Source organism: Mesitornis unicolor, unplaced genomic scaffold (genome assembly GCF_000695765.1).
Source record: "Mesitornis unicolor isolate BGI_N332 unplaced genomic scaffold, ASM69576v1 scaffold15188, whole genome shotgun sequence".
NCBI lineage: Eukaryota > Metazoa > Chordata > Aves > Mesitornithiformes > Mesitornithidae > Mesitornis > Mesitornis unicolor.
In genome coordinates, this window is record NW_010201248.1 from 1 (window position 1) to 12,234 (window position 12,234).

Below are 12,234 nucleotides of genomic sequence, written 5' to 3' on the forward strand. Positions count from 1 at the left end.
GGGTCCGCTGAAGGGGCGGTACTTGGCCTGCGCCTTAAATGCCTTGTTCTCCTCACCCTCTCCCAAAAACGGTGTTTTTTATTCGAAGTTTGCCGTTTCGCTGCAGGTTGTGCCCAGTTTCCCCCCGTCCCGCCTGAAGGCGTTTAAAGGGGGCTCTGGACAGCGGCTCTCTGGTCTGCCCGGAGCGCAGGCGGGTTTCCTGAGAGAACCGGGGCGGGCAGGGCCGGAGGGCCTTTGAGGGGCTGTGAGTTCCTCGGTTCTCGCCCTCCTTCTGGCCTGTGCTGCTATCGAAAAGAGTTGGTTCCCAGCACCTGCTCCTGCGTGCAGAAATTGTTCATTTGATGTGGGAGGGAGTTCTGTTCATAAGCAATCTATATAATTTTCTATTAAAAAACTTACAAAATATTTTTTGAGTGAGCTTTTCTCGGAGATATGAACAAAGATTTTTGGCTTATTTAATTTTTTAATACAGGAATTGCTCAGGGTGATGAGGACAATTGATGACAGAATCGTCCACGAATTAAACACTACGATTCCAACAGCTTCCTTTGTGGGGAAAATTGATGCCGGCCAGACGTGTAAAGAGCTGTACCAGTCTGTGAGTGTGCGCTCCTTCGACTTTCAGCTCACCTCCTGATATTTCACGAAGTGTAGTGGCCAGTAAAGCATCCTCAGTTTCTGCAGAAATCACTGCCTTGATATATCGTGCTTTATGTATCCCTAACTGGGATGCTTGACTTCTCTAAGTGTCTAAACCATATGCGTGTTTAAAACCCTATGGGGAGCTTATTTGTTCTGCAGTACTGCTCCTTTGAGGGGTACTTCAGGCTGCTGAGGATGGCATTAGCCCAGTCCACTTCTTTCTTTTAAAAATGGGAAAAATGGACACTTCTGGACATATGCACACTTCTGCATTACTTTGCAAGACTCGCATATTTGATCAAGTTGGTAGCTCCTGCTCAAAGCAGTGTTGCTTCCAATGTGTGGATTACAGAGGCAAAAGGATCTTTTTTAGGCACAGCAATACCTTGACTTTAGAAAATCTCTTTTAATTTGTAACTCAGAGGTTTTTTGTTCTCTGCTGAGTTGTTGTGACTTTCTTTCTCTCCTCCTACCCCTTAGCTGATGGATGCTCACACCAGCAGGGAGACAGTCATCAAAAACTGCATCGCTCAGACTTCCAGCGTAGTGAAAACTCTCAGAGAAGAGAGGGAAAAGGCCCAGGATGACGTAGCATTATTAAAGCAGCTCAGGAAAGAGCAGACAAAGGTGAGTGGTGGAGCTTCTCAGAGATCACTTTATCAAAGAGGAAGAAGAAGGTGTATTTCCCAAATGGGAAGACCAGTGTGATGGAGTGAACCTGAAGTGAATTCTGACTCGGGCAGTCTTTTCTGAGGTTCTTGTTGGCTGGGTTTGTGAGAACCATTTCGCCTAGCCCTTGAGACAGAGCTGCTTTTATCCTGCAAGTGGACCATTTTCTGAGATCGTGTTGCACAAATGCTGTAGAAAAACATGTACTTCCCCACAGTGGACTCTAACCTTCACTTACACCACTCAATGCACGACTTACCTGGGGCCTGCTTAGTTCTTTCAGAATGTCTGAAGGTTCATTTTGCCTTTTTGAGATCTTGTAAAACTGGTAGATCTGCAAATGGCAAGCATGGGTGCCAAGATGCAAACACCAGCACATAATGAAATATGGCTTTTGTGTACGTCTCTTGTACCACACAGTTAAGCAGCTTTAAACCTGTCCCTTTCCATCACCATTTTTTTTCCATCATAATTTTTTTGTTGTTTAGTATTTCCTTTATTATTTTTTGTAGTACCTTGTAATGGTGTGAGAGAGACTTCTGGGTTTGCATAAGGAATTTTAATGTGCAAACACCCTCTCAACCTTTTAGCTTCTGGATGGAAAGCATACTTCACCAGAGGTGAGCAGGGGTGATCCAGATGGAGTATCTGAAGTGGAGAAGGGAACCCTGCTGAAGTTCTTGCCCCCATGCCAGCATCACTTTGTAGGGGAAAGGATGCTGCATGTGTAGCTCTAGGAGTGAAGATAGCAGAGATGTGAACTTTTCCATTGATTTTGCTTCCAGACTTGTTCCATATGGCTCGTGTTTGCTTTACATTTTTTTCCACACCATGTCTGCAGCACGTACTGACTGCTTATTGCTTTTTTTGCGTATGCTGGCTAGGTGTGTCTGTGGTGTTCAGCAGTTTAGTGAGCTGTTAGTCCACTGTTGCGGACTGCCTTAACTGGGGTTTCCAAACCAGTGTCTTTGAGTTTCCAATGTAATGATGAGTTCTTCTTATAACAACCAGACACCCCACCATCACACACACACGCATATATATGTGTGTGTATATATACATGTATATGTGTGTGTATATATGTGTGTGTGTGTGTGTGTATATATACATATGGTCCTATATCCTGAGTGCAGCTTTCCGTTCTGCAGTACTATAAGACTTGAAAAGTTGGGTTTTGAAATTTTGCTTCTGTGGCACTGAACGACCTCAAATTCCACTTACACCTGTACTTTCAAGAGGAGCATGTTGTAGCCCCTGTTTCAAAGAAAATATGCTTGATGCAGTTTTACTAAAAGAGCTTCCTGATTTTTTTCCCAGGCACTGAGTGAGTGAACTGTTTGCTCATGTACTCTTCAGGGAAGTGCTCTGTTATGAGCATATATTTAAAGAGCCAGGTGGCAGGCAAGTGGTTTTATTAAAGCCTCAGATACAGAACTGCTAACAAGCATCCGCATTAGTTTGGAGAACTAGAATGTAAACTTAGTATTTTTGCAGAGCCAGTTCTTTAAATTGTTCAGTTACTGAGCACTGAAAGCACTAGGAGGATCACAAAGATAATGTTTAATACTTAGAGGTGATTTCAAATGTTAAAAGCAATCCATGATTAGGAAGCATCCCAGAAATCTTTTGATGAGATGACCTCAAATTTGCACTTGGTCTTTGAGGTGTCGTCTCCCCACTTTTTTTTTGTTATTCTCTTTGATAGTTGTGTTTTTTCTAGAACTCAAATAAGCTACCTTGAGAGAACATAGCCTACATTTAAGATTATGCATTTCAAATATATGCATTTAGTTGCAATACAGATCTGTTTTCTCTTGTTATTCGTGTCCCGCTCATCCTAATAATAGTACAAATTGGAGGACTTTATCCAAAATTACTACTTCTGGGCCATTGAATAAGAAAACTTGGAGTAGTGTCAGCTTAGCAGCCAATTCTTTTAGTCCACTTACACTAAAACATAATTTCATTATCATATTAATTTATTATCATCTTAGTTTCCCTTGAATGAAGTGTCATAAAATATCCAACTGAATAAATTCTGGTAAACATGCGGCATAATGACTATTAGCTATATCAGTCGAACTACAGCTTGTTAAAATGTCAAGAGTATGTTTTAAGAACACCACCACCCTCCCCTATATAGCTATGCTGATTAACACTATATTGCTGTTCAGGTCTGCAACTCTATGGCAAAGGCTAAAATAGTAGTTTTGCTAGGCTTGGTGTCAAAGGCAATTAATGTGACAGTCCAGATGACTGTAAACCTGTTCACATCCTCCAGCAGGAAAAAACCCCAAACATTTCTTTGAACTGCTAAAGATCTGAGAGGTTATTTTATGGTCTCTAATCCTAGTCACCCTGGATGCTCTCTTTCCACTTCACACAGTTTAAGGCCCTGTTGAGTAGGTGAAAGTTCATCCAACAACCATAGCTGTGTGTTTCTGAGCATCTGGACAGTTTTTGGTGGGATTGCTCTCTTGGCTTGCACCTGTTCACCATTTCTCTGTTTGGAACTATGTATTTAAAAATGGATAAACTCTTATCCGTAGTCTGTTGTATTAGAGACTCCAACAAAAATACATCCTAAATGTAGCCAAAAAATGGCAGATAGTTCTTATATCACCTACTACTGCTTCAGTGCCTCGTGGCACAGTCGGATTACCACAGGTCACCTGAATGCAACTGTCACATGTGTCCCTTGGAGTTACTCATAGTCGTGAGACAAAGAGATTCTTACATTTCTCATGAGCCGAGTAAGTGCTTAAGAGCTGCATCCTGTAGTAGTTCTTGTTGGAGCTCTTGCATCTGTGTAAACCTGATTTGTCCTGCTGTGATCACGTAGCAGTAACTGGTTCAGACAGCATGAACCTGTGTGATCTGTTCTTGTAGACCCTTTTTTGGACAATGCACAGAGTAGATGGCAAAGGAAGTGGAGGGAATCTTTTAATGATCTTAATCCTAAACCCAGAATCTGAGAGTGGTGTGTTAAGTCCTAGCTTTGCTGTCAGCTCCCTATGTGACTAATAATGCACGTGTGGAAGAATAACAACTCAGGGCTGCAGAGCTAACTCAGCACTGGCATTCCTCGTGCTGAGTGCTTGAATTAGGCATAGTTATTTCTGTCTGTGAAGCCATTAATGTTGATCAGTTAACTCCTAGCAAATCTTGGTGGGCAGTATTTGAGAACAGAGCATTAGTAATCAGGAGCTACTTCTGCCAGGCTTGCATTGCGAGTCTGCCTTCGCCATGCCCCTGCAGACTTCAGTCTGTTCCTGAGTATTGGCTGAATGGCTGAATGGCCAGACTTTCAGGATGATTATGCGTCATGCCCTTCATTTTGCATCATTGGAGGGGATGTGCATCTGGTACTGGAGTTGTGATCTAGAAAGTTGCAATGATAGTAAATACTGAAGACTGCAGGGAGGCCTGTTTGACAGTAACCTCTTTTATCTGTTATTTTCTACAGTTGAAATTGATGCAGTCGGAGCTGAATGTTGAAGAAGTGGTAAACGACAGAAGCTGGAAGGTATTCAGTCATTTAAAATAGTGATGGTGTTTTGTCCCAACAGACAGTCCTGCACTGGAGATGTGGGACCAGTGCTTTATGAGGCAAGTTAATTAGAAATAGGTGAGGGCAGAGCTGGGAGAAATGTTTCAGATAATTTTCCCAATTCTGGATGCAGAGATCAAAGCTTTTCAGTTGCCCTGCAAAGGAAAGAAAAGCATCTGATTTAGGGGGGAGGAAGGACTGTGGAGTGCTCCCTGTGTAGATCCCTTTCTCTGCCTTGCCCAGTGGCTAGGGACTTTGTAGACTTCTCCACGGTGGCCTGAATGAAAAGCTTTGCTGGACCTCTAACAATATCAGAGAGTTGGGTCTTTCAAATTTGGCTGTTTGGTACTGATCCCGCTTCTGAGCAAGCAGAGGCCAGAGGAGGGTGGGGCTGTACAAGTTGAACCTTTTTCTGATGAAGCTTCCGCAGGCGGGGACTGATGCTTCCTGGTGCAAAGGGCAGGCTTGCTGTAGCTCTCCTGCATCAACAGGTGGGGCAGATCACCCTCTGGATTGATGGTGCCAGACACTGTCTTGTTACAAAGTGATCTTAACACTCATCTTCAATCCTGCTATGGCTGTATTCTGTCACTGCAGCATTTCATGTCTAGCATCCTCTTCTCATTTGTTTTAGCTTCTTGGAGCTTTCAGTACTGTATAGAGAACCTCTTTCCGTCTCTGAATGCGAAAAGGATTTTTGCAAATAGCTAGTACTAGCTGCAGCTCCGTTTTTAATCTCTCCTTCAGGATTTTAGTCCTTTAGATTGCATCAGCATAAATGCAGTACAACTGGTGTTCCTGGAGGTCTAGTCACCACAATACAACTCAATGCAGGCTGATTAGATGAGCATCTACATGTTTTTCCAGGTATGCTTTGCAGTCAGTACAGCCTCTGTACTGTCTGAAAAAGCTAATTGTGCCCTTAAGCTTAATTAATTTAAAGCCAGCTCAGATATGACTAAGCAGCACCACAGCCTTAACAGCGTGCTGCAGGTCACCAGTGGCAAATGTTTTATGTCAACTATGTTGCCAGTTTTATTTAGAGGAAGTGGAAAGAAGACCCCCCTACACACACTGTCTCCATTCTGAAGCCCAGAGTTGGCACCAAAATTAGCACTGATGCCAGTGATTTCCTGTAGTTGCATTAAGCTTTTGCTATGACAGAAATGTTCAGTTTTTTCCTGAAGATGGAGAACATTTCATTTATAAGTAGTAAGGTATGCATGGTGCAGGGATCCTTTATCCTGCTAATGTTTAAAGTAGGGCTTGGAGAGAAAAGTATTTCTGGGTTTTATCTCCAGCTTTGCCGTTGTCTCCATCTGAATATACACATAAATGTCTTGGGGAAACACAAGTGAAATACTTGAAAGGAATTCCAGCCACTCCAGTCAACAAGTTGGCTTCACCCGGGGCCCAATTTAAATGTGTCTATGCAAATGCACACAGCATGGGGAATAAACAAGGAGTTAGAGACGTGCGTGTGTCTGCAGGGCTATGATCTTACTGGTATCGTGAAGGTGTGGTGGGATGGCTCCTGTGACTGAAGGGTTGGAATGGAAGGATACAGGCCCTTTAGGAAGGACAGGCAGGGAGGACAAGGAGAAGGTCTTGCCCCCTGTGTCACAGTGACCAGCTGGAGTGCTTGGAGCTCTACCACAGGATGGATGAGGAGCTGACCAAGAGCTTATGGGTCAGGATTAAAGGGAGGGCAGGGACAGGGGTCATTATTGTGGGGATCTGCTACAGGCCACCCAACCAGGAAGACCAAGTGGATGAGGCCCTTTATAGACAGACAGGAGCAGCCTCATGTTCACAAGCCTTGGTCCTCATGGGGGACCTCGGCCACTCCAATACTTGTTGGAAGGACAACACAGCAGGGCATAAACAATCCAGGAGGTTCCTGGAATGTGTTGATGACCACTTCTCTAAATAATAGAGGAGCCAATGAGGAGAGGTTTTATGCTGGACCTTGTCCTTGCCAATGAGGAGGGGCTGGTAGGGAATATGAAGCTCAAGCGCAGCCTTGGCTGCAGTGACCATGAAATGGTTGAGTTTAAGATCCGTAGGGCAGCACAAAGGGCGCATAGCAAGCTCACTACTCTGGACTTCAGGAGAGCTGACTTTGGCCTCTTCAGGGATCTGCTTGGCAGAGTACCACAGGATAAAGCCCTGGAGGGAAGAGGGGCCCAAAAAGCTGGTGAATATTCAAGGATCACCTCTTCCAAGCTCAGGAGTGATGCATCCTAACAAAGAGGAATGCAGGGAAAAGTGCCAGGATGCCTGCATGGATGAACAGGGAGCTCCTGGACAAACTCAAACACAAAAATGAAGCCTACTGAGGGTGAAAGCAAGGACAGGTAGCCTGGGAAGAATGCAGAGAAGTTGTCTGAGCAGCCAGGAATAAGGTTAGGAAAACTTTAGCTCTGATAGAGTTATATCTGGCCAGGGACATAAAAGGCAACAAGAAAGGCTTTTATAGGTACTTTGATGATAAAAGGAAGACCAAGGAAGATGTGGGCCCTCTCTGGAATGAAACAGGAGACCTGGTTACCTGGGATATGGAGAAGACTGAGGTACCCAATGACTTTTTTGCCTCAGTCTTCACAGGAAAGTGCTTAAGCCATGCTGCCCAAGTCACAGAAGGCAAAGGCAGGGAACTGAGAGAATGAAGAACTGCCCGCTGTAGGAGAAGATCAGGTTCAAGACCATCTAAGGAACCTGCAGGTGCACAAGTCCATGAGACCTGATGAGGTGCATGGAACAGATCCTTCTGGAAACTGTGTTAAGGCACATGGAAAATAAGGAGGTGATCGATGACAGCCAGCATGGCTTCATGAAGGACAAATCATGTCTGACAAATTTGGCGGCCTTCCATGCTGGGGTTGCAGCATTGGTGGATAAAGAAAGCAACTGATGTGATCTACCTGGACTTGTGCAAAGCATTTTACACTGTCCTGCATAACATCATAGACTCTAAATTGGAGAGGTATGGACCTGATGGATGGACCACTCAGTAGATAAGGAATTGGTTGGATGGTCACACTCGAAGAGTTGCAGTCAATGGCTCGATGTTCAAGTGGAGAGCAGTGATGAGTGGCGTTCCTTAGGGATTGATACTGGGACCAGCAATGTTTAACATCTTTGTCAGTGACATAGACAGCAGGACTGAGTGCACCCTCAGCAAGTTTGCCCATATGAACCTCAGGAAGTTCAACAAGGCCAAGTACAACGTTCCTCACATGGGTTAAGGCAGTACCAAGCACAAATACAGGTTGGGTGGAGAATGGTTTGAGAGCAGCCCTGAGGAGAACAAATTGGAAGTGCTGGTTGATGAGAAGCTCAACATGAGCTGGTAGTATGCGCTTGCAGCCCAGAAAGCCAGTTGTATCCTGGGCTGCATCAAAAGATGTGTGGTCAGCAGGGTGATGGAGGTGTTTCTCGCCCTCTACTCCACTCCTGTGAGACCCCACCTGGAGTACTGTGTCCAGTTCTGAGGCCCCCAGCATAAGGACATGGAGCTGTTAGAACAAGTCCAGAGGAGGACCCAGAAGATGATCAGAGAGCTGGAACACCTCTCCTATGAAGACAGGCTGAGAGAGTTGGGGCTGTTCAGCCTGGAGAAGATAAGGCTGCAGGAAGACCGTATTGCAGTCTTCCAGTAGCTGAAGGGGGCCTACAGGAAAGCTGGGGAGGGACTTTTTACAAGGGCACGTAGTGACAGGACAAGGGGTAATGGTTTCAAACTGAAAGAGGGTAAATTTAGATGAGATATAAGGAAGAAACTCTTTACTGTGAGGGTGGTGAGGCACTGGCACAGGTTGCCTGGAGGAGTTGTGGATGCCCCCTCCCTGGAAGCGTACAAGGCCAGGTTGGATGGGGCTTTGAGCAACCTGGTCTAGTGGAAGATGTCCCTTCCCGTGGCAGCAAGGGTGGACTAGCAGATCTTTAAGGTCTCTTCCAACCCAAACCATTCTATTTAGCCGCTTGTAAAAATATGTTAAAGAATTGTACCCAGTCATAGTTGTGGATCGAATGCAGTTTGTTACATTGAAATGGTTATTGGTTTGCAGGTGAGTATCTTCATTCTTTTTTACTGCTGTTTTAAGACTTTCAGTTGGAAAGTACACTTAGATATTTACATTAACCAACTGAAAACTGGTTGGAAAAATCTGGAAATTAGGAAACTGAAAGTTATTTTTGAACATTTATTCTGAGTAGCTGTAGCAGTAGTGGCATACAGAAAGATGCCGCTTTATAGAAATGCGTGTGGTAGAATGTTGTTTGGCTGATACCAAACAAGGAATTGATTTCCAAAACAAGATACTTGCATTAGTCTCTGTGCGGCACCTCCAGACTCAAATTGATAATTGAAGTGTTTTTTCTTAATAGGTAAGCGACAGGAAAATCCAACTTCTGAGTAGTAACATGAATGTTCAGGTTTCTCAGGCGCTGTGTTTTCTGTCTGAAAAATGAGACTCGCACTTCACAGGGAGACCAATGGAGTTAGTTGACCTGAGTAACATATTGAGATCAGTGGGTCAATGATCCTAAAGGTAGGAGGCAGTGTTAGTAAGATTGCAGTATTGATCTTCCTTCCATAGGCTGCAGAGTTACTGTTAACAACGCTTTAAAAGTTTGCATGATAGCAAGCTGGAAGTTGCAGTTTCTGGGAGTTTGTTTGACAGAGGAGACCCTTACAGTGTTTTAGAGTGTATTTCCAGTACTCTTTGAGACATATATGCCCTTAAAATGACAATGGACAAAAATGGTACAATTTGCTTAGTATTAAAATGCATCTGAATGGGAACCCTTTGTGGCTCTTAATTTCTACAGTTTCCTTCTATCACTTATCTGATCTCAGACCTTTACATACCCTTAACTCTTCCAGAGGTCCATTGCATGTGGTAATGTAGTAGACAGACTGTTTGTATGTGTGTGAAAGAAACTATATCACAACTTTTGTTTTCTGCAATATGAAGCAGTTTCTAATGTATCTGTTTCTTAAAGTAAATTAAATCTGAAAATAAGTTGAAAATTACTCAGAAATTGTTAAGAATCAATGCTGAAATTAATGCATACTGCAAACTTAATTTTTGTTCGGGTTCTGAACCCTGAATAAGGAGATCAGCTGTAGAAGTAGCAGATCCTATGAAGGTATGGTTTAAAATAATGTGTTTAGGTAAAGTGATGCATAACTTCCCCAGAATTGCAAGACTGCCCACTTTGCATATGAAGCCAATGGGAGAGGTCATGAAACTTGATATTCTGAAGACCACAGGCATTTGGTTCTGAAAAGTCACTGGATACCTTGGCAAAATGTGCTCTTGCAGGAGCGCTGCTCAGGGAACCAATGACTGCCAGTGCCTCAGCTTGGTGCTAGGTGGTGCTCGTGTTGCTTTTCAGGACATGTGCTGGAGACAGCCTGGAGCCAAAACGATAGATAAATACCTAAGTCACACCTGTAACTTTGGTAGAAGCTTCTGTGTTGTGCTGTTGATTCAGACTGCCTTACTTTAAATAGTCACATTTGTTGGCCCTCCTTAGGGTAAGCAGCCTACTTGACAAGGGCTGTGGTTCAACCTAAATGAACATGATCTTCAGTCTCTAGTGTGCTAAATTTTACCTAGAGAAGGTGCCAGAGGTGAGTGAGGTGAAAGCAGTGTGCCCTTTGCAGTAGGAGGGCTGGCAGCATCAGCACCTGCGGTCAGATAACTAGAAGTGTGAACGTGGCTTCCAAGAGCCCATGCACCTTGTTTTAGCTGTAACAACGCTGTAAAATGTGTGTGCTCAGGAAAGAGAAGAACACAAGTTTGAATGTCCAAGTGTGAATGCTGGGTTGAATTTAACAGAATGCAGCTGCTCAGGGGCCTTCCACTGACAATTTCCCTCCCTGTTAAAAAAAAAAAAGGCATCATCATCTTTTAGGATAACAGACTACCAGGATTATAAACCTTCCTTATCTGAGGGACAACCCTTTTAGTGCTGTGCAGTCTCCCAGCAGCAGGCTGCAAACTTTGGATAAAGCCAGGAGAGAAGGTGAATGGAGAAAGATGCTTTGGTAAGTGCCATTTATTGGTACGGCAGGGCTGGGCAGCTTGAGATTGGTGCTTTGTGAAGAGATAGTTGCCTGAACTAGCTCTGAAGTTCTGATCTTCTCCTGGATGAGGGCTGATCCGCTTTTGCTCTTCTGTTTTGCTGTCTCAGGTATTTAATGAGCGTTGCCGAATTCACTACAAGCCTCCGAAGAGTCAATGATGTGGGGTATTTTCCATCGAGATGGTCCTTAACTGTGAGAGCCAAACTGGAAAGAGACCTTGGGTGTGCTGTGCTGGGACCCTCCAGAACCAGTAGAACCCAGTCTTGTTTTGTTTTGGACCTGCTTAGCTGAAATCTCAATGTTGAAATGATTCTTCTGTAATTAAGAGAAAATAACTCATCTTTTGTACAAAATATGTGAACAAATGAGTTTTATAGTATTAAAATAATTTTCAAATTGAATGTGAAACTTGAATCTTTCTTCAACTTCTACAGCTTCAGCAGTCTCGGAGGGGGAAAAACCAGTAAACAGCAGCTCTGACCACGGAGGACAGGGCTCTCCCTGATCCAGTGCTTGCTAAAACTATCAGTGAACATGCTGTGTTTGTGCAAATAATCTTCTAAAATGTGAAAGGAAATGAAAATTGCAGAATGATCAGCAAGTGTAAGTTCAGCATCACTGAAAGTAAGAAGCTACCAGCATTGTTCTGAACTGCTCAGCCCTAGAACTAGCGTTGTTTCAGAGCTGCATGTGGATACAGATTTGACATTGTTCCCATAATGCTGATGGGCAACATCTGTTGCATATACTGTCCTTTGGTCTGTGTTACTAAGTTCTACCTTTTTTCTTTACATTAGGGGATGTGCTGATTAAAACCACTTTGAGTTGGAGATGAAGATAGGTCTCATTTGGGAATGAGACTCTCCAGTGACCGTTTTGTTCCTCCTGAACCTTTACAATTAATTCTATAGGCGAACTGCATTTGAACTGAGAAAATACCTGATCCTGTTGATTCTGGCCATAGTGTTGTATTTAGAAAGCTTTAAGTGCAACACCCCTGCAGTAACACAGCATTTAAAAGCAGATAAGTATGAGGAAGACAGAATTTCTGTAATTATACTTGTTTTTTACTGACTGTCTGACAGTCGGATGACAAAGTCTGCTTGGTTGCCACCTGCTTTTATTACTTAGTGATAAGTCTTTAAGAACCACTGAACTTGAACAGAGCCTTAAAAATACAGGCCCCATCTTGTAAACGTTTTCTGTTTGAAAATGACTATATATATGCACAGCTTTTAAAGATGTGAGAGTATGTGGGCTGTGCAAAGCTGTGGAC

At 43.6% G+C, this 12,234-nt stretch overlaps 1 protein-coding gene across 1 annotated transcript; it reads left to right on the plus strand.

Moving 5' to 3' along the window:
* Positions 1-106: 106 nt before the first annotated feature.
* On the plus strand, positions 107-11,353 carry CCDC58 (coiled-coil domain containing 58; the record flags this gene model as incomplete). Its single annotated transcript, XM_010190013.1, has 5 exons — positions 107-190; positions 473-598; positions 1,123-1,269; positions 4,778-4,837; positions 11,066-11,353. Coding segments are annotated over 5 exons (468 nt in total), but the record flags the coding sequence as incomplete, so codon positions are not given.
* Between the last annotated feature and the right edge of the window lie 881 nt (positions 11,354-12,234).